General features: G+C 51.0%; 1 protein-coding gene across 1 annotated transcript; it reads right to left on the bottom strand.

Moving 5' to 3' along the window:
• Positions 1–6481: 6481 nt before the first annotated feature.
• LOC119098818 (centromere protein V-like) lies at positions 6482–13359 on the bottom strand. Its single transcript, XM_037221865.1, has 3 exons — positions 13339–13359; positions 8285–8388; positions 6482–6671 (listed from the first exon to the last, which is right to left on the bottom strand). Exons 1-3 carry the CDS (start codon positions 13357–13359, stop codon positions 6482–6484), a joined length of 315 nt encoding a protein of 104 aa, XP_037077760.1.
• Between the last annotated feature and the right edge of the window lie 10049 nt (positions 13360–23408).

Genomic DNA, 23408 nt, shown 5'->3' with positions numbered 1-23408 from the left:
TCTAAGGACTATTTTCAACTGAACCAAAACTACATACTCATGACCTTTGTGGCTGATGTGCTCAGCAACCCCTATTAAAGCAGCACAGAGGGACATTAACATAAGGTAAAGCAACCACAGCAGAGCTATATGTGGCATCCTTTATAGCAACAGGCAGAAGACCACTGGAACAAGCAGCCTTCTGAGATGATCATTGTTGGCTCATAAGATTATTTTAAAAATATGCAGCTAAATATCGCAATGACAGGAAAAGGTTTAAAAGTATTCTAGGGATACAGCCCACATGGGGAGTATTTAACAATCAGATGGGTGTCAATTGCAGAGCTGCAATCATTTGTTACATCACAACCTCAAAAACCACATATGTAATACTGGGAGAGAAATATAAGCATAGAAGATCCCTGTGGTTTTTGCTGCATTCCGACCTTATGTTGTATGTCCTGGTGTCAATTATTGTGAGAACTAATGGGTGTCACATAGGGCTTGTACTTAAATTATGCTTAACATGGATATGAGAAAGGGGGTTATGAGAAAGCACAGCCAAAGCATAACATAGGGAAGGGAAGGGAGATATTGGAGTTACATTACTCAGGTTGCCCCTATGCTAAAATCCTTAATAACAGCTTAAATTAAAGCTGGATGCTGTTGGATGCCTCTTGTGGCAAAGACATATCCCTTGTCTGTGTTGATATCTAGCCCAACTAGAGGCCAACAAGATGCTACTATTTAGAGGCAGTGCTTAACACATTGCAACCAGGGGTCTTCCCAGAATGCCAGTTTGCAACCCAGGGGAGGAAGGGTTGTCAGTGTTATAGGTGTACCTGAAGTTGACCACCCCTTCACAGCTAAAGCAAGTATCATAGCCCACACCTTGAAGTGCTTGGTTTGGTGCACAATCACTACAAATTTCAGCATGTAGAGAAAATATTTCAAGAAATCATGATGCTGGGTTGAAAAAATAAATTTTGGCAAAGTAGCTACAAAAACATTTCTTATGAAAATACAAACTTCTAGCAAATTGTCCAGGCTGAGATATGCACACACATGAGAGGTTCAACAAGCCAACCAGGCATATCAAGTAGGCATCCTTTGCAATAAATGGATTTTTGACAGACAGAATAGAGCTGAAACACCATGTAACACCTGCATTGTATGTCTGCGGGTATCAGATGAAGTAGCTGGCAAGAAAAAAATTTTCAAATGTGCACACAGGCCATAAATCATAATAGAAAAGCTTACCAGTGTATGTGGACTGTGAGAGTCCATACACGCCGGCTCCAGCGACGCCAAGAAGTTTTAGACCTAGGCCGAGACCCTTAGGGGCTTTACCCAGCTGCCCTGCCAAGTTATTCATATTAAATGTGTGTTAATCCGGCACCAAAAACGCCAACGCAATTGCAGCACACACAAACAGAGCACCTCTGCTGAAATGACTAGGACCGCAAGCAGATCGTGGGGGACGCTGTCCGCGTAAGCCGCTAGGTAATAAACGGTTGTTTCGACGGATGGAAACACGGCAAAAGTCCACACTGCGGCGATAGCTGCGCGTACCACATGTCACAAATTATTACGTCTATAACGCCAGAAATGTATGAACACCCAAATCGTTTTTTAAGAAAATAACAAATGGCAAGAAAATTGAATCTAAAATCATTTTATGAAAGGTTTCGGAGCGTCACGCATCTCCACGGGCGTCGATTCGTATTTTTGTGAGGACCCGTCCCCGATGTTGAGTTGGGCCCCTAATGTTGGCTGCCCCCCCCCCCCCAATGTTTTGCTGAATACTGCAAAAACGTTGGAAAAAAGATAATAACGACTCAAAGACTACCTTCTTCGATCTTGCTGCGTAGTGGCGTCTCGTACCTTCTCACAACAGAAAGTCACGTTTGCTCTCACCACAAGATAAAAATCGCAACCGCTGATCAAATAAACGATGCAATAAACTTCACATACGCTACGCCATAAGACGCGCAGTGGTTTGTGAGGTTGAAGGAAAAGCTATGGAATATCGGATGGCCAAGTCCTTCATGGCTAACCCCGTCCCTGTCCCCACAACCAAAATGCGTGCCGCCTCCCATACCGTCATGGAAGAGCGCATTGGCGCCCAAGGTGGCCTCACGTGCCGTGCCTTCACGTGCCGATCAGAAAAGCGCATGCTCCCAGTGCCTGCTCCCTGGATCCTACCTGCATGGCTTCTATACTGCTTAAAGACTTTTATAAATTAACAAGGTCAAAACATATGCTGCGTTTAATAAAAACAAGTAGGCTAAATTCAGTGAGAAAAACAGAGGGGTAGGTTGTCGGGTTCGGTTCAGCCCACCCCCCCACCCCCAATAATTTACAAGAATTGACACCCCTGCACATCTATACCGAAACTAACGGTTGGAAACAAAGTGTTTGTGTAGCATGGCAGGGTCCAGAAGTCCATTTGTGGATGGCCTGGATCCGGCCGCTATATGGATACTGACATTTTGGGACTGGTTTATGCAGTTGGTGCAAGGCTGCATATATTTATAATAGCACTAGATGGGCAACACCGTAGTATATCTATTGGCAAACCTATGTTAAATTACTAGCAAAAGTGCAATCCAAAGGGGCTTCAGCTCTGAGAGGTGAACGAATGCGGCGGCCCGGAAAAGACGCTCATATTCGAAAGCAACCATTGGGATTGCGTGCATCAGGTAGCGCGTATAGAGCTATCATCTGCAAAACACCACACTGGTCAGATTTAAACTCCACTTTTTCGGTACACCTTTTGACAGCTTATCCCTCAGTACTGGGGGATGGTTTGGGAATCGATTTCCAATGCTACGGTGTCCAGTTTGATAGTCGTGCCGGTCGAAAATTTTCTTCAACAATTGATCAAGAAATGTTGCCCCCTAGAACCTGATGGGAACCGGTGGAGTGTCACGGTGTTTTTAGAGAATCCCAAAGCGCTTGGCACAGGCCGCAAGATCTGTGTTGTCCCATTTCAGGACACCTACAAAATAAAAGCCTGCCTTCGATCGTAAAAGTGCTTGCGTATTCTTCCTTTGATGCTGGTGAGCAGTATTTGGCCACGTTCCCTCGGGCATGCGAAAAATCAACGCGTGACCTGTTGTTCATGCTTTTGATGCCAAGTGGGGAAGTCGGCTTAACTGAGCTTTTAACCAGAAAATATCCTCCACAGCATTCATCTCTGAACTCTCATGACCGACCGGCCGTCTCGGCCGGCTGCCGGGGTCGGTTCGCCTGAGTCATACCGCCCGGCCGCGTTCGCGTCCGGGCCTGGGGCGATGTGATGGCGCCACCTGACCTCTGGCCGTCCTGGCCTCCAGCTGGTCGGCTGGATTTCCCTCCCCCGCCCCTCCCCCACCTCCTTATGATGTCTCAGTGAGGCTCGCTCGGGCCTTGGACAGCACTACTGCAGGACCCGCCGTGGGGTGCCCCTCCCCATGCCACGTTCCGCCCTGGGGCGGTACAGTGTCATCAGCTGACCTCTGGCCGGTCGGCCTCCGGATGGTCGGCTGGATTCTACTCCCGCGGCGGCACGGCCGCCCTCTGGGGAAATGCAAAATCGTTGGTCGGGGCCACCTTAGTCGCGCGCGGAGGGCTTATAGTGACCATTTGATGGCACCGGAGCAGGGCTATCACCCGGCACCACAATATCATTGTCTGTCAACGACAGGCATTTTATTAGCGTGACCCCCTGACAGCAAATCAGTCCATTTTTTAGGCCACACTGGAGCGTGTATTTCTAAAGACACAGCTGTCATTCAGATATGCTTCTTATCGTGCGAGGAGGTTGCGACTGTGCGTGTATGTGGTAGCATTGCGGGAGGACTACCAGCTCGCAATATAGCATGGTTTCGGCCGAAGAAGAAACCTACTGTATTCATTGTCATTCAAAATACTTAATTCATTATCATTCAAATACCTAACTTAACCTTTTTTATTTAACCTAATATTGCCTTTTCATAAAATGGTCGTGCGGAGAGGGTATGGCCGTGTGTATTCGCTACCTCAGCGAGAGCGTAACATCGTTGTCAGCCGACGGCGCCTATTTTATTGCAATTACCCTCTTACTGAGCTTCACTAAATGTTGACAGGCGTCCAAAGCAACGTTTCAAAAATGCGCCGTCACTTAAAAACGCTATATTCTTGCTGAGTGTGTGACCGAGTGTATTTTATAGCACCGAGAGGGTCATTAGCTGGCACCGTTACACCGTGTTCCGCCTAAGACGCCTATCCTTTGGTATAATCTCATTTGTGGGATATCTTTGGTATGATATCATTGTCGGTCACGCGAAGATTAGGAGTGAATTCCGACATGCGGCATCGTTTTATAAAACACTTATATTCCGTGCGGAGGGTGACACTGCGCACGCGCACATACGGAGGGTTATCACGCTGCAACGAGTCGTCTTTGGCGGCCGACCGCAACCATTTCATTGGAATAGTTGCCTAACGGCACATCATTTAAAGACAGCGGGCCGCCGGACCGTGAATTTGCAAAGATATGGCAGCTATCTAAAATACTTTAATTCGTGCGCGGCCGTGAACATTTAATAGTACTTTGGAGGTGCTATCAGCTGGCACCGTTACATGGTATTGAGCCGACAACATACCTGGCCCTGCTATTGACATGGCATTTGATTGGTATGGTCGCACGCCCCTGCCCGCTGCGGTCGAGGCGGCGGCCTTCGACTGCGCGTGTTCGGACGGCAGTCCACGGCGGCGGGTCAGGTCGGCCCGGTAGCTAGCTGTGACCGGTCCGATCAGCTGACTGGCGGCTGACGGGCCCGCATCGCCCGCCGCCCTGGGAGTCTTCACGTACGCCGGGGCCGGGGGCCGGCGTCGCGGTGAGCTTCCACTGGCACCTGACGACCTGCGCTGTAAGGCAGCGCAGCAGACCGGGGCGCATCACGATGGCGGCGCAGTGTACACTCGGGAGTCACGGTTCGTACCGTTCACTCCGCCTCGAGCATCACTCCAAATGCCACGATGCGGCGACGGACCGGCCGGTCGGGCCCGGTCAGTGCCGCCGCGCGCCGGTCCCGCAGTCCAGCTTGCAACGTTGCACGTGGTCACTCTCACCGTGCCCGGTCACGCTTAGTCAGACACTCAACTTGCGCCACTCACCCGGATGAGGGGTCAACAATCACACGCCGCCGGCTGTTCCACGGATAGTACCGCTGGGACCCGGCGAACGCTGTGAGGAGCCGCCCCGTGCGTCCCCGCCCCCTGGTGCCGCACAGCGAGCACAATCGACAAACACAGTGTATTTTCATACAACATTGCATGTATATGATATGCGGTGAGAAACACCAATAACAAACAGAACTTTCCGTTGCATACCAAATATGTACAGCCTGGTTATACGTGCGATCACTATCGAAGCCTTCGTGAGGATATGGATAAACAAAAATGTGATAAGATCCTCCTCCCTTGAAAGGGTCGTCAACAGCGTTCAATTAAATGCAGTCGCATGCATCATCATACACCAGATTGCGAAAGCCAAGCCAAGCACTTGGACAGCTGCACAGGTGCGAATCTGAGCATCTTTCAGGGAAGAAACTCGTGGATTCCCATTGCAGTTTCTTCGGATTCCGCTTCTCTGTTTTGACCTTCTTCATGGTGCCTGGATCCAGACAATGTGGCATAATGCCTGGAAAGGGCAGGACAATGATCGATTATTACTATAGTCACGCCAGATGTTAAACGTCACACCCCGGGGTGCCAGCTCCACGAAAACTTGTGTGAATCGCGAGAGCGGAAAATTGCAGTTTATTGTGGCGCATCCAACACGTAACGCACGAAACCAGCTCCACGGTGTAATTGGTTCAGCGCCTTGGATTCCTCACGTGCCAGTACAAAGGTCCAACGGCATGCACGAGCTCAGAAAATTGTATTTCAGGATATTTCGGGTGTGACTGTAAACCGGCAAGCATTTAAGATGATCAAGTGATTGTTGAGGTACAAATCGACGCGGCATCGGGGATTGGGAGAGCGCGGCTCGGTCAGAAGGTCGCCGCGGTATCGGGGATTGGGAGAAGCGCTGCTCGGTCAGAAGCTCTGCCGTCAAACGACGCATGCCGGCGTCCTGTGGCTCTGCATGCCGACCGGCTGTCTGGGAGGCGCGGTGCCGCGGTTTGAGGTCCTCCCGTGTTGGAGGTGGCGCTGAGGTGTCGTGAGTGCAGTACATGGGGTCAAGGTCAGTGTACGCTGGCCTCGCGCAAGTCGTGACCTCGGTGGTCGACGGGGTGAGAAGTTGGTGAGACAAACTGGTTGCTCCGCAAACGGGCTCTGACTCAGGGCCGGTGTGGGCTCTGAGTCAGATCCCGGACCGGATGACGTCGGTTCGCAGCGCCCGCGCCGCCGTCTCCGGGCCGCTCCGGCCTGACGGCGTCACTGGGTCGGCGGGGTCGGAACCCCCCTCAGCGCCAGCCCGCGCCAGCTCGGCACCACGCGAACCGGCGCACTCAGCCGCCGTCCCGGCCACTCACCCAACAGAGGCGGTGTGGTCGCCCGAGCTGGGAATGAAGAAGCTCTGCACGCCGCACTTGCTGCAGAACGAGTGCTTCTGGTGGCTCGAGCCGAACGTGCTGAGCTGGCCGTGGCCGTTCAGCAGTATGAAACGGTCAGCCTCCACCAGGAAGTAGCGGCTCTGGCGCTTCTGGCAGGCGCTGCAGCTGTGGGGAGGCCGGACCGTTACTCGCCAGCTAATCCTGCAGCTGCCGGAGGATTGGACCGTCACCCGCCAGCTAAACCTGCAGCTGCCGGAGGATCGGACCGTCACTCGCCAGCTAATCCTGCAGCTGCCGAAGGATCGGACCGTCACACCCGCCCATCTAATCCTGCAGCTGTCGGGGAGGATCGGACCGTCACCCGTCATCTAATCCTGCAGCTGCCCGGAGGATCGGACCGTCACCCGCCAGCTAATCCTGCAGCTGCCGGAGGATTGGACCGTCACCCGCCAGCTAATCCTGCAGCCGTCCGTCACCCGCCAGCCAAACCTGCAGCTGCCGGAGGATCGGACCGTCCACCCCGCCAGCTAATCCTGCAGCTGCCGGAGGATCAGACCGTCGCCCGCCAGCTAATCCTGCAGCTTGCAAGGGGATTGGACCGTCACCGGCCCAGCTAATCCCGCAGCTGCCGGAGGATCGGACCGTCACCCGCCAGTTGCGGTACAGCTGTGTGAGGTAATTGTTGATAATTGGTTGATAGCGAATAAAGCAGGCAGTGAAACGTTCCCAATGTTAAGCATATCTTGGTAGTCCCGTGAACATCTCGCCGGTTTCTGTCTGCCGTTAGCAAAGCCGACAAACTGAAGCCCGTGAACTTCTCGCTTACCGCAGTCGGCCACTGGCTCTCGAATCACGTCAAATAGGTCTGGCGCCTCTGCGGGCTGGCCTCCGCAGACACCGATTGACCTCGAGGTAACTGGACAGCTCGGCGAGCGTGAAATGGATGGGCACGACCTGTCGGGTGCCGTCACAACACTGTGACGTCATCACAGACTGCGGTGGGTGGCGACGCGAGCTCTCAGGCCGACCGGCCCCGTCCCCAGGTACACAGCCGGTAGCACGGGCGGGGCGGGCCGCAACCGAATAACAGAGCTCGTGTCTGTACCGCTAGACCACAGAGACAGGCTGGTTTTCAACTCAACGGAAGCACCGCAAGCGTGCAGTAACGAAAAGATTGGCGATGTTACAAAAAAACCCTCTGGCGTACATATCAATGGCAATAGTTTGATCGTCCTAACACAAACTACGTGTTTCGATCCTGCTTATTCTACTCTTTGTGCGTTTCAAGTTTCATACCAACTTAGGCCCTTGCCTTGAAATGCTTGAAATAGTTTTGGAGTCTCAGGGCTACCCTTTTGCACGCACACCCTCGCTGTCTCTTTCCTCCTATTCCGGAACATCCTTGCCTTTTCCGCTGTGCTATCTGTGGCTTCCACGAGTCACTCCACAATAGGATATCAAAACATGCCGCAAAACATTCACGCATGTTACTGCACTAGTTCCGGTGCGACATGCTTGGGCTGTCTAAGGTCGGTGGGTTCTCTGTTTACCATACCCCCTTCCACAATGGATGGTGTCCGTGACCACCCGCCGAACCACCACAAGAATGTCAGTAAACGAACCCATTATAACTCTGACCAATGTTATGATACCCACTGGAGCGTCCTGTTCCCTGGTTCTGAACACTACTGTTACCTGGTTCTGACCGGTCCTGTCACCTGGTACTGACTTGTCCTGTTACCTGGTGCTGCTATCTGGTCCTTCTGGGCTGCACTAACCTGCATTCGATGACGGTGACCTGGACGGGGGCCGTGACCTCGAACCTGACCTGGCCGCAGTGGCAGCCGCCCTTGTGCTTCCTCAGACCCTGGGCTTCGATCATCTACAACCGAACAGCATCGCAGGGTGAGCACAGCGAGCGCCGTCCAGCCGCCAGGCGAATCTTACGACACCACGGACAGCCTGGTGTACGGTTCGGCGCATTGCAGCCACCAAAAAAGTACCTGAAAACCAACCTCCCTCACATGTCTCGCGTGCTATTTAATCCCAACCGTGAAGTGCAATTGGTAAGATTAGGGTTTGAGAGGTCACACTTTCGCTGGCAGCTAACTCTGTGCCTTTCGTTCCGATGTCAACAACAGAGCTGAAGAAGGCCGTCGAGCTGGAGCCCAGACATGCGGGGCGAGTTTTTGCGCAGGCACCCAGCCCGCAATGACGCCACGCAGTACACCACAGGTCACGCAGCGCGCGACAAACAGCGGCGCGAGCTTCGACAGCGCGCGGGAGAAGCTGACAAACAGCGGCGCGAGCTTCGACAGCGCGCGAGAGAAGCTGACAAACAGCGGCGCGAGCTTCGACAGCGCGCGAGAAAAGCCGACAAAAAGCGGCGCCGCACGCCGCCAGCTCTCCCGGAAGAGGCGAGGCTGGGGACGGCGGTGCTGACGTCGGGTCGGCGTGTTCACGGCCCGCCCCGGTCCGGCGGGCTCGTGCCACCCAGCGCGGACCGCGGGGCTGACGGCGACCTTGATGCCGCGCCGCCGCACCACGCGCTGTGCGTGTGGAGCCGACCACGCGCCGGCCGCCGGTGAAAGCGGGCTTGTTTGAGAGCAGCCAGACCGTTATGTCACCGAGCGGCAGTGGGATGCGACGGACCTGTTGGCGGCTGCGGCCAGAGCGTGCGGGAGCCTCCAGCGGCGGGGACATGCCGGGGCGCGCTTGTCATGCACTGAATCACTGGGACACCACCCCCGCCGGCCGCCCCGGCACGGCGGAACCGCGAGGCGGCCACGATTGGCTCCTCTGGCGTGACACAGCTCGGAGGGCGGGGGCCCCGGGCGTGCAGGAACCGCTGGGTAACACCCCGGCAGGTGTGAGCGTGAGTCAGGCCGGACTCAGTCCCGATAATGCGCTCAAGAATTTGTGTTACCTGGAACAAAGTAAACCGATTCACTGTGCAGATGAGTCAGACCCGGACTAACCAGCTTGAACAAAAACAATGAAATCAAGACTATGCTAGGACTCGTGCCTAAGTGAACAATACTCGGACTTGGATCTGTCAATTTTAGAAACTTCAGGTGCTCACAAAAATTCGATTCTCTTTCTAGTTTTAGTCATGACTGAATAGTAAATCGTAATGGTGTGTGTCCCGTTCATTACCTTTAACGTGGAGAATTGGGGGAAGCGCTGCGACGTGGGCCGGGCTGTGTTGTGTACGGTGCTTCAGACTAAGTGGCTTATCTCGAGAGATTTTGGTTGAGTTTTCCAGTGAACGCATCGCGCCACACCCAGCATTGACCCCTTCGACAAGCCATGCCCTGGCTGGTGTGCTCTGACGGCTTCGGTGTTACGGTGTGGAACCCCGTTGTACCACCCTGAGGCCACCGATGACGCCACAGGCCGCGGCCCGGCCCTGGCCTGGGGTGGCGATCGGGGCAGGGGCTCTGAGTGTGGTCGCGGGCGTTAGCGCGTGAAGGGGACTACGTGGCGACCCTCGACGGGAGTAATGATAAACTTGACCCTGATAACGCTGGCCGATGTGTGCCAATGGATCAAGCAAACAACTCGCCGATGGTGAGGGCTGGCGGGGAGCAAAATGCGTTTGTCAGTGATTGGCCTTAATGTCGTGAATAGCACTAAGTTCTTACCGCATGCGCAGCGGCAGCGTGGGTCGCAGAGCTGGTGGCTCCAAACATCGAGACGGACGGAGGAAGAGTCCCGGAGACAGTCGCAGATGGTTACAGGGCGGATGGCTCCAAAGGTCCGAATGGATGATTCTGAATATTTAGAGCGGACACTCACATAGTCTCGGGGCAGACAGTCCCAGAGTCTCAGGGCAGACAGTCACAGAGTCTCAGGGCAGACAGTCACAGAGTCTCAGGGCAGACAGCTCCAGAGTCCCAGAGCGGATAGTTCCAGAGTCTCGGGGCAGACAGTTCCAGAGTCTCAGGGCAGACAGTTCCAGAGTTTCAGAGCGGACCGTTCCAGAGTCTCAGGGCAAACAGTTCCAGAGTTTCAGAGCGGACAGTTTCAGAGTCTCAGAACGGTCAGTTTCAGAGTTTCAAAGCAGGCGATTCCAGCCCCATCAGGACAGGTAGTCCCGAATCCCAAAGTATACGAGTGAGTGGTCCAAAAGTCCCATAATGCTCTGTCACGGCTCAGTCACGGAGTCCCAAAGCAGGCGGTCCCAGGGCCCAGTGCGAACTCGCCACGGTCGAAAGGTCCTAGCGTACATTACTTCAAAGCCGCAGAGCGGACGGGTTTGGAAACCCAGGACATTCGGTAAAAAGTCCTCAGACAGATGGTTCCAGAGTCCCAGATTCCCAGCGCGGGCGGCTCAGGGTCCCGGCGTAGGCAGTCCTGAACTACCGGGACAGACGAACCAAGAGTTCTAGAGCGATGGTCACAGGGTTCCTGGACAGAAGGTTCCAGTGTCCCAGGAAAGACGGTTGCGAGTCCACGGCAGGCGGTCCCAGGGTTTCAGGACAGTCAATCACAATTCCAGAGACAGACAGACCCAGACTCTCAGAGCAGACAGTCGGAAAGTCCCGGGGCGGATGGGTCCTGAGCCTCGGGACACACTTTCCCAAAGTTCTGGGCCAGACTACCCCAAAGTTCTGGCCCAGACTACCCCAAAGTTCTGGGCCAGGTTACCCCAAAACCCCAACTAGCAGGGCAGGCAGTCCAAAATCCCCGGGACAGACAGACCCAGGTCCCGAGATCCCTGACCAGATGGCTCCAGAGTTCTCAGACGAACGTTCGAAAAGCTACGGAGTGTATTTGCCCATGGTCCCTGCTCAGCCGATCCTGGGGTTCCTGGACATGGGCCGTCCCATTGTGGACGGTTACATAGGCTCACGGCAGACGGTGTCCGAGTCCCAGAACAGACGGTCCCAGAGACCACGATAGACGGTCCCGGTCTCAGAGTGGATGATTTGTATTCTCAGAGTGGATGACCTCAAAGTCTCGAAACGGATGTTTCTCAGTACAGCTACAGTTAAGAAGTCCCGGGCAGACGGTGGCAAGGATTCCTGAAGTCGGACATTGGTGCCGTCTTGACGAGCATAAACACTTGCAATAAAAAACGTCGCGGCCAATAGGTTCAAAAAGGAATCCATCTGTATGAAGAAGGCATGAGAAGACACTCTTGACAGTGCATGCCTTAATACCACCCGTCTTTTGGACGGGCATATGGCGAACAGTATTTTTGCACCTTGCACATACGACGTCCATGCTAATGTGGTCGAAGCGTTTGCTCTTTTGAGAAATTGAAGGGGCCTTATGGAGTGGAGTGAATACCTTATACATTATAGTGAAGACCTTATACCGTATGGAGTGGATGGTACTTACAGTAAGTTTCCACGGCGATGTTCATTTACGACAAGGCCCAAATGTGCAGACATTAGAGCTCTTCATGGATTTGACTCCACTGTAACGGAAAATCTCCACAAGGCAAGGACAAAGAGCGAATCTAAATTCTGACCAGCACAAGTAGACTGGGACGGACGGAAATGCTCAAAGACAATTTAAAAATGTAACTGTAACCACACCAGCCATATTCGACCGCCAGGGCATCTTGAAACATGATGGATGGACAGGTGTTAAGTAGAACAAATTTGCATTTGAACAAATTAGGTGTGACTCGGTTTCGGGTCATGAACAAGAGGTTGCCTTTGCGGGTAGTGGCGGAACTGGAGAACTGCGCGGGAGTAAGTCGTAAAAATACAACCCATGAGCAGCACTTATAGACATCCGATTGGTTCGTTCAAGGCGTCTGCTTCGGAGATGGTCATGCATGTATTTACATTCACTGCGAAAGTTTCAGGTCGACGCCGATGCAGCTCATGAAGCACAGGGCACATCAGGGAATCCGTTTAGCCAGTTTGATGTTTGACGTACTTCATTGTAAAAGATATCCATACCAGGAAGCTGAGGAGATCTCCTCACTGCACCCGCCTTGCGCTTGGAACGGTACGATGACAGCTTTATGGGCGGTTTTGCGCACGTGTGCGCACGTGTGCGTACGTGTGCGTGTGTGCGTTTGAGTGCGCGCACATAAAAATGTTCCATACACCATCATTAGCACGAGCAGTCAAACCACCATCGGAGACATCGAAATAAGACTTACACCCCTCCATTACAAGAGTAGAACAACTTGCATTCCCTTTGTGGAAGACAACCTGACAAGAGATCAAAACCAACTAAAGCACGCCAATACGGAGACAGACGGAGATGTTCGTACCGATAGTGCCGGCTCCGTAGCTTCACCAATGTTGAAATGACTACGACATCTCTGTTACGATGTATGACTATACACCTGTTGGAGGGGCGCCAAACCAGCACGCGCGCAGAACAACCAAAATATTTTGTGCTCTGGCCTAACTGAAAGCACAGGGGACCCTGAAATTGTGTTCAAACAAACACTCTCCACAACTTTTTTGAGCTGTTCATATCAAAGAAAGAAGTATGCCGCACTTTAAACAACAGATAACCCTGGGACTATTTAGCTATCTCGTGACAAAATAGTGACGTATGTCTGGAGTTCAGCACGGGGCAAAAGAGGAAAGTAGACAGGCTGAGAGGTGATTCTGTACGTTGATTTGATGCTCCTATGTATACATAGCGCGCTCTTAATTCCGCATCGCAGAATATGTTAGAAATGTATCAATACATGCGTGTTCTGTGTTTTTTCAAGACGTGCAGAAGTCCGTTACCCTGCTATAAGTGCACATAGTACCACAATTTAATCATTCAAAACTTAAAAAACAAGGATCGTGCGATGGCATTGCTCGTGTTGCCAGGCAACGTCCGAGTTCAGCTGACCGCAGGACCTCACCTGGAATATGTTGTAGTGCATGGCGTCACCCCCAGCCGCTCCTCGGAGCACTCCGCGCCGCCGGACGCTTCGCTGTGTTTTGTGTGACGCCGCTGAAGCGTCAGGCCGGCGACCGGCCTGCCCCTGGCGGCTGGTGGCGGCATTACAGTCTGCTGATGCCCGGTCGAATAGCGTTGCACGTGAAAGAGGAGGGTGGCTATCGCGCCGTCAATTTTAACACCCTTAAGGGTGTGCATCCCGCCAGAGTCCGGCCGCCCACAGCCCTGTATTCTGCGAATCCAGCCGCCCAAAGCTCCGTGTTCTGAGAGTTCGGTCTCCCACAGCTCGGTGTTCTGAGAGTCCGACCGCCCAAGTTCCGTGCTCTGCGAGTCCGGCCGCCGACAGCTCTGTATTCTGCGAGTCCGGCCGCCCACAGCTCCGCGTTTTGCGAGTCCGGCCGCCGACAGCTCGGTGTTCTGAGATTCCAGCCGCTGACAGCTCCGTGCTCTGCGAGTCCGGCCGCCGACAGCTCTGTATTCTGCGAGTTCGGCCACCGACAGCTCCGTGTTCTGAGAGTCCATCCGCCGACAGCTCGGTGTTCTGCGAGTCCGGTCGCCCACAGCTCCGCGTTCTGCGAGTCCGGCCGCCAACAGCTCGGTGGTCTGAGATTCCAGCCGCCGACAGCCCGGTGTTCTGCGAGCCCGGCCGCCTACAGCTCTGCGTCCTGGGAATCCAGCCACAGACAGCTCGATGTTATGCCACATGGCAATAAGCCTTTGCAGCTTTGCAGCTGGCTGCGTGCATGCAGCATTTGTTATCTGCATTGGTGCAGCTTGTTCCATAATTCCTCAAAATGGTTCCTGTGCATTTAAGAATATTTAAGGTAGTTAAAGAGCTCTATAATTTGCAGCACACCAGTGTTTGCTATTTGCAAGACTCTACAACATGCGCAATAATTTTGAAAATGTGTTTTTGTGCAACGAATAATCTTGCAAGACCATGTATAATGTTTATTTTCTTCTTTGATGCCCCTGTGATATTTCATGACAGTAGTGCCCAAGTGTTCATCCGAACTGACCGCTTTGCAACGCAACGAATACTTTGCTCAGTAGCGTGCTGCACCCCGTGCACCTTTCAGAACTATGTACAGTTGTGAGGCTGGCCAAAGCCTGGTGAGACACATAAGCAACTTCACTGCTCAAGGGAAGAACCGAGGTTGATGCAAGGAGTGTAACGACATTTGGAGGAGTTTGTGTGAGGGGAGAGGGAGTTCTTCCCGTGCTACAATTGCCTGACATGAGTCGGGTTATAATGCACCTTGCGAAGGATCTCGCCTATCACCCCCGTCACCATGTCTTAGATTTTAAGCATCGGCTGATTGGCATTGTACACGCATTCATCCTTCGTATTCCTAATCCATGAAAAAGAAAATAAGAAACTAATTATGCCCATAAGAATGTTATTCAGAGAACGCCTAGCTCCAGCACCAGCCAAATTATGTTCCTCGACACTCTGCTGACAGTAAAGAACGGCAAACATACCATCAAGCTCTGCATCCAACCAGTGGTGGCACCAATTATTTTGCCGTTCACAGCAGCCAACTCAGTGAAAACCAAAAGGGGTACTTCACACACAGCTGTTGAGGAAGCAGTGCCTTGCGTCCGACGGAGCAGCTGCCATCCGGGGATGGGCAAAAATAGAACATCTATTCGAATCAAAGGGATATCCACATAGGATGATGCAAAAGAGTAGATATCTAGCCAAATCATGCTCGAGACCCCCAGTGAAGACATCGACACACCCACGACACAAAATTATGGATGCCACATGCCTCAGTCTTCCGTTCACAGACGATTATGTCAAGGAAGGCATCCTCAGCGATTAAAGCGTCAAGATTACGACAACACGTTGCCTGGAAGAGCCGCAACACGCTACCAAAATATATTATATATACATATATATATATATAATAAGTGTGTAATATATACATATATATATATATATATATATATATATATATATATATATACAAACAGCAAAAACGTCTCGACCGAATTCGGATCGGGTATAGAGGTGACTGCACGCTTGTCACCAAAGGAAGCCTCATGTCATTGCGTGTTGCATATCGCCACATACTGCATAATTATTGCAAGAAAAGTGGCGCAAAAAGCTCTTAGTAACGCATTTACCATTTATTTTGAGGATCCGCGACGTGCAGCTCTAGCTTGGTATGAATGGCTAAATAATTATGCCGGTCATGAGTTTCTCCTGCAGTCTCTGCAATATTGCAATTGCAGCATGCTCATATATGTTGTTGAACATCAAATTCAAATAAGGGAATCCGACAGGCCTGTTCAGAAACCTTTTTCCAACACGATGTCTCCACGATAACAGCCGTCAAGCACATTGGCGTGCAACGCTTCGCAAACAGCAACTGGCGAACGCTCAATAACTAACTCACATAGCTCGATATCCATTCACTCATTTTTTGTAGTTCACGAAGCATCAAAGGGACGTCGGCAGCGTCAGTAATCATGCGGAGAATCTACCTTAGAGACTTGACACCCGGTGTGAGCGAGAGGTCTGGCCCAGAGGCCCAAGCGCCCTAAGAGAGATTGTGCCACATTTATATGGAGCTTTAAGCTAAAATGACCGCCTTGAAGATCATTCGACGCAGTTCAAAGTCCTGCTCTCCTTAAGATCTGACACCCTCTAGTTTCTGAGCTGAACGCCCACGAAGATGTGCAGACTATTTCGTGCAGACCATTTCAAGGTTATTCAGGCGTGCATAACGTCATAGAAAATAATTCAAACCCTGACACTCCATTGGTCGTGTGGCGTTTAAGGCCAAAAAATAACATAACCGCCCAGTTGTTCATATCTAGTGCTCATGAGCACGGCTTAGAAACATAATGAACGTCAATCGACGCTCAATCAATGTTGCGCAGCCTGTGCAAGATTTGGTTATGATCGCGGTTTGTGTTAAATAATGCAATACGTCGGACATGGGTGCTAGTTATTGCAGAGATAAAGCTTGCAATCGGGCAACTTGAGAAAAGCGCCACAACCGAGCACGTGAATACAAGCCAACACCTCGAACTCACGGATAATTATGCAAGAGCACCGAGAGAAATGGCTAAAACACGAACACATACCAATATTTGGTTCCACAAACACTTCCAGCACTGCCGCGGCCACTTCTCGGGAGACTGAAGTGCTATAAGTGAGTGCTAAGATGGCAAATTTTGCACGGCCAGTTTGGCAGCACCTTAACGTCATACAAACGTTCCAACACGAACGACGCGTTGATGAGCATATTTACTGAACACAAAATTGCATTGGCCAGAACAGTGTCTTCACTTGAATGTATCAAATAGTTATGCCTTGTAAGTGAGCTTATTTCATCATATCTGATGTTTGCCTCAATATCTCCAAATGTGGAACATTCTCACAGGCAATTGGGTCCACGCTGCAGCTTGACCGGGTGGGTAACCTAATATATCTTGAGAGGGCAACTGAATTATGCTTGATATCGGCAAGCTGTTATACGGAAGCGAAAACTCCCCGCTAAGAAGCAGATGGTTAACACGTACTCGGGGCGGGGGGGGGGTCAGATTGACCCCGAGGTTTTTCCGGAGTGGTTTCTGAACGGCGGTGCGAAGCCGCGCCAAATTTTGCACAGCAGAAGACTATTGAATAGCGGATCGTTTGAATTTTTATTTTTAATTTCACCAGCAAATTAGTTTCCAAATTTGCTGGTGAGGTTCCAGCTCCTGCCCCAATTTTGAGAAGAAAGTGGGCAAAAGTCGCGGAGAAGTCCATATTTTCTGGTGGGGGCAGGTTAAGCCATTCTTCTCTATTCGCCTTCCCGCAAGCACACACTTTGTGAAACTGCGCTCCTGTGACGCCGGCCTGAGGGCGTCACTTCATCGACTTTGAGGAGGCCTGGACCCTCAAAACTGAGTAGAGTCCCTCCACCCACAATGGTCCTCTGAGCTTGCCTCTCCCCTCCCCGCCCACACCAAGATGTGCGGGCAGCATAAAGAAACATCGTGCCACGGAAATGACAGAAATAATGTCTGCACTGTCAGTGCTGGTACATGAGGACATCACTCAGTGTCACACTTATTTTTTACTGCAAAGCATACTGTAACCCTTTTCCCGCTGGCGTTATTGGACATGGTTCTGATAAGGCAACAAATCGGATATGCATGAAGACTAATATGAACGAAAGCGAGACCCACCGTTTTTCGTCAGGCCTCCCAAAAAACCCGGTGAAGTTTTATGAGCGGGCGTTCTTGTTTGATCATTATGTTCCTATCCCTCATTTTACGCTTGGGAACGTCGCTCCATGAGACACACGACAGGCATGAAATGACAAATACGTGTATGGCGGGTGAACAAAAAGACTTCCGGATCAGATTTATTGGCTTTTTTGTTTTTTGTGCATTCTTGGATTTCGCTCCTGCGCGTGCTGTTTTACAAGCATCTCAGCGTTGTACAGCAATGCTACTACAACAGGGGTGGACTGTTATAATAAAATCACTGGCAGGTAGTATTCGTCCCCCGCTTAGACATTGCTTAGGTCAAAATTTTACTAAATTATTGTAGCGTTAAAAGGAAACTTACGGGGGGATGGAAAGGTACGGAATGAACGGTAAAGTACAGCATGACTAAGAAAACAATCATGTTCAGCTTGGAGCAATTCTTTTGGCAGGACCGACCCCTTTTTAAACATTTGTAACCGATTCCCTTTACCCTAAAAAAGTCAAATCTCACCCCCGTCTTTGTGAATTTTTACCTGAGCACCGTATTGGGCATGGATTGAACGGGTATTGTTCGCTGTAATTCCGGACAATGCTGTTTCGCGGACAGCTCAAAAGGCTTGGAGCAGATGTCATTTTTTAGTTCGGAGTTGTTCGACTATTGGGCCTGATATGTGTCTGGTTAGCCGTCTATAGCTTGGGAATTGCCGCATCGGAAAGAAGTGCATGCTGCATTTTCAAAAAAGAATTATTAAATAGAGCCATGCCAACACTTTCGAAAGTGAAATAATACGCCATAGTGCATCAATCACACCATGAGCTGCACAACCGCCTCCGTCCTTGCCTGGCTTCTGCCGCCGATGCAAAACACGGGCACTTAGCCGGGCGCACTGCCACCACAGGGGCTGGCCCTGGGGACAACACATGACTTCATCGGGCTGTCCCTGTGGACAACACATGACTTCACCGGGCTGTCCCAGACCGGCAACTCATGACGTCACCGGCGCGTGGCCATCAAACATGTCGGTCATGTCAGCCACATTCAGCCCATGGCCACCCCACACGAACAACCGCTTCAAAAACTCTCGAAGTGTGTTATCTGGAGGACTTTCACGATGTAAACGCAACGCATCGGCACGCTCCAAGGTGAAGGGGATATAGAAGCTGTGCTTTTATCGTCAGTTTCACAAGGCCAATGTTCCATCAGTAAATATTCAGCGAATCAGATATGTCATATGTTCAACATATTTGTCCCATAACTTTAACAGTATCTCTTTATTTTCATAAAACTGAATTTGGGCTGCATCGCAGTAAAGGCATTTTTGCCCAATGATTTATGTCCGATTGAGATATGGCAGTCAACGGACCTAATGTTGTCGGTTCCTGCGTCTGCGCCGATGTTAAGATAAACGGTAGCTGAACACATAACTTGTCTGTTCTCATGCAAGTAAGGTTGGGGAGAATATGCTGTCACCCCAAAAACGTATCAAAACGCAGGTACTCCACGAGTTTTGAGCTTCCATGAGGTATTTTCGCCGTTATTTTAGGGGTGGCAACTTTTTCAACGTAATTTGCTTGGGAACCGATGTGTTACATCGATGTCCAGCACCAAGTTCGTAGTTGCCGACGACATCAGCCTCGTTCACTGCCAGGCTACTCACTATGGGATGCAAAGCACCGCATAAGGTGAAAAACGGATTTGACACCTATGCAACTCCGAAACGAGAAGAGGTAATGGGAAGGAATTTCTCAGTTTTGAATCAGCTCGCCATAGGGGGTTGCATGATGAGCGATACCACGGTATTTGGTGAGATGTGACTTTGGATGTCGTCTTCTTTGTGAGTCTTGGGTGATGTCACCGTCAACTTTGAGGTGAGATTATGCGTTCCAAAGCCTAACTAACATGGGAGCCCTCGTGATGTCGAAGGGCCCAGCCGCGACTCAGTGCGCGGCGCAAAGCAAACGCTACCCCCATTTGAAAAGCATCCCTTCCCCCCCCCCCTCTATTTCGTAGATCGAAGCTACGGAAACTGCGCATATGTAGCCCAGTGACCTATTACCTCCACAACTGAAATGAGACCGCAAAAGCGTCCAAGGTAGTAAGTGCTGAGAAGGGTGCTTGCGAACTTTTTCAATCTTGGCGCGTTAAATTTATCACCACAAGGCAAATGACGCATAACTACTTCACCCTCGGCATGGTATGACTCTGCAAAAAGCTTGTATACGAGCTATATGCAGGTCTTAATACCCAAGTTTACTTTTTGCAGAATGACTGACCTTGTGGTGGCGTGCATACTCTTAATGGGGCACTTTGCCATTCTTTTTATGTACCTGCATCACCGGCAGACCAGTCCCATCCGGCGTGACGGAAAACACGCGGGAGATGATTCTTGAATAGTTCGCCGGGATGCCCCGTGTGGTTCACCGGTCCCCGCCATGCGACCGCAGTGCTGAAAAACACGCGGGTGATGACTTCAATAATTCGCCGGGATTTCCCGCGCGGTCCACAGGTCCCGGCATGTGACCGCAGCCTGTGTGCGTGCGGCAGTATTTTCAAACGCAGAGTCACACCAGGCACACGGGCGCCGGCCCGGGGCGCGCCCGCGGACGTGTGCAGGCCGCTTGCGCTGCGGCCCTGGGGGCACGTCGGCGGACAGGGTGTGCAGCAGGCACGTGACTTCCCGTCCCCAGCTGCTGACGTAATGCCGCGGAATGCGACGCAGTGCGACGCAGAAAATGCCAAACGCGAGTTAAAGTGGCACGCGGAATGCGAGAGCCGACCATGTTGTCCAGTTTGACGCTTCCTGAAAAGGGTGAATTGCGTTCACGAGATTACGTGATATCATAACGGTGCGGGATTCAGTGCGTTACGCTGCAAACGATGCGCACGGCACACTTACGCCACACCCGGAACGGAACGGGTGGGGTTTGCCCTCGTCAGAAGGGTTGCCGGTGGACAGCCACCTGCCAGTTCACCATGAGTACCGAACACCACCGATACAGACACACCGGCTACAGTTCAGTCCGAAGAGACCTCTCAAGTGTCTGTGAATTCAAAGGGCAGCAGATGTCCTAAACAAACTTAGGATGTGCTATGGGTACTCTTTCTTTACACTTTCTTTACTCTGCTTTACTATGGGTACCCTTTCGATACTCTTTCATCGGCGTCAGTGTTGACCAGTAACTATATTTAGTAATCTACGCTCATCCATAACCTTGGGGAGGCTGTTAGCTGCTATGCTAATAGCTGTGCATTGTGACAGGTTGCGGGGAGCGGGTGGTACTTGCACTGCTCCTTAAAATAAAATTGTAAGTAAATCGATATGCATGCAAATATAGGTTTGCCATTTTAAAAAAGGTTAAAAAGAAAAGCTTTATTGACAGCACGCACCGTTGTTTCATATCAGGTAGGAATTTTGAATGCCCGCAGTGCGGTGAAATTAGCTTTTCAGTAAAAAATTGATATTTGTGCAACCGTTCCCCCATCAGTAAAATGCTCCTCACGCCCCTGGTCATGTCTTTCAGACGTCAGTGGCAATTGGAACCAGCCAAACAGCATTTCAGAGCGCAGACGCAGATACCGTCGGCCCTACAAAAGGCCACATGTCACGCGCTGAAGGCGGCCAGTATGTCACGGGCCGACTAGAGCCATGACATGCATGACTCGGTTGGGCAGACGAAAACACGAAAAAGCCAAACAGCTACAGTAGTGGTAAATTACGTAGTTTGAGCAGCAGCTCAGCCGCCACTCTTGGACAGACAGACAGACAGCCAGGTCACAACCAGCCAAACAAGGAGGCGACCAACCATCAGCAACCAGCTCACAGCGTCAGGCTTTTCTACTGAATAAACTGTCTGATGTCTGATTATGGCTCGGTGACACATTTGAAGTTTTTAAAAAGCGCTCGAGTGGGGGTTCAAAATGACCGCCTCGGAATGTTTTTTTTTCCGGAATGATTGCTGTACGGCGAGATGTAGCCGTACCAAAGTTTGCAGAGCTGTAAACAATTGAATAGCAGATCATTTGCCATCCAAAATGTAATTGTGCCGTGTAGGGTCGCTGAACTACGACAGGCCAAATTCAGGCCATGGATTCAGCGAAGGTGGTTTCTCGGGAATCGTTCAATCTGGTGCAACAATGGAGATAAAGTCATGCATCTCTGAAAAAGGCTTCCGGGCAGCACAACAATTGAATGAACAAATTTCATTGAGTTAGGGTGAGAAATGAGGGTCAGACTATTCCCAAAACCGACCTGCTTCATTACTCTAGGGGCTGCTGTAATGAGTAGTTTTCGGTGCTCATCTCGAATTTATTGATAACAGGAACCGCATTATGCATCTTCTATGGACTTTTTAATAATCATAATAGGTCATTGACCTAAAATGATCGATGTCGACAAGCTGCTTTTCGGAACATATCGCCTAGCGCAATCACTGGCGCGCATTCGAACGCAAAAATCAAAGGAGCTTTTTGTAATTTTGGCCACCGTGACCCTTTCAAGGTCAAACAAGGTCACTGACCTTAAATGAACACCAGTGAACTTTTGCCTAGAATAGTTATCAAGGTTCACGGCTGCTGCATGAAAAGGTTGTGGGATCAACTTTGGCGTCAATGTGGAAATTGACCTTGTTTGACCCTATTTGACCTAAAGGTCATTGCCAAGAAACCTTAGATTTTGACACAGGTGAGCGCACATACAGGCCAGCACACCCGTGAGTACCCGCACGCAAACGAAGGGTGTTTAACCGGCCACTCAGGCGCGTGTTAAGCGATGCAGAGAAATATGGCCAGTTGGCTTCAGACCCGCTTTGTGAGACTTATCTGGTTTGGTTAGCACATTTGTGGCCAAGGCAAGTCTGAATGTATAGATGAAGGAGAAGTGGTAGCTGATGCTTCTCCAAATCGCAACCCGAAAGCATTGGGGTATTCGGAGAGAAGTGTTCCCCACTCTTACTCCTCCGAGACCCCTTATCGACAGATCCTGCTCTTCCATATATTCTCTGACAACTTCTTCTCTCAATACCGGGACTCAAGCGGTGCAGTACATTGGTAAGTTTAAGTTTTATTCTCAGGTAAAAGTACCTACACCCTCGGATAATTGCTACTAGGGAGCGTGTTTTATCATCTTCAGACACCTGGCAACACTTTCACACTCTGAACCTCAACACAACCAAAGCTGAACTGACCATTTTTGGTTCCTACCCAAACCTGTTGTGGCATGGTGCCAATCTTCATTGAATTTTGCATTGCGTACCATCCCAAGGTGAAAAAGCTGGGTGCTCTTTCGGCAGGAATATCACTTGGGACTATTACACATTTGCCCTCGTCAGAAGTACAATGAAACTCCATCGATCTGGCCCACGTGCGCCATCAGGTATCCCTCCCTCTTCCTCCTCCCCGTAAATGCATCGGTCATCTCGCTACTATTCCACGAGCACGCTAGAGGTACGGAGGTAACGAAGAGATTTTTGATCATACGGCACATGCTGAAAACCATCCTCGCACTAACTACATTCGTGAAGTGATCTTGTTGTTACGCTGCCTTGCACGCCCATCTGTGAAACTGTTCCAGGGCAGATGTCATGGTCCGAATCTTTAGCATCCGTCGCCGGAGACAAAGCTGCACCATAACGACGCCATGCTTTAGGCCATCAAAAATCAGCAGCTCGGGCCTAGCATACCTGCTGCTCCATCTCCTCCCGCCAGCAAACGTCAAGCAGGCGCAAGGGCCACTGCGACTAATCACAACGGAAAGCCCCTGCCTCACGTCTAGGATCACACACAAATAGGCTTCAGCGAAATAGCCATGGACTATCGCCTCTCTA

This window comes from Pollicipes pollicipes, unplaced genomic scaffold, assembly GCF_011947565.3.
Source record: "Pollicipes pollicipes isolate AB1234 unplaced genomic scaffold, Ppol_2.1 Scaffold_4740;HRSCAF=5597_pilon_pilon_pilon, whole genome shotgun sequence".
Lineage (NCBI taxonomy): Eukaryota > Metazoa > Arthropoda > Thecostraca > Pollicipedomorpha > Pollicipedidae > Pollicipes > Pollicipes pollicipes.
This window is presented reverse-complemented; position numbering and strand designations above follow the sequence as displayed.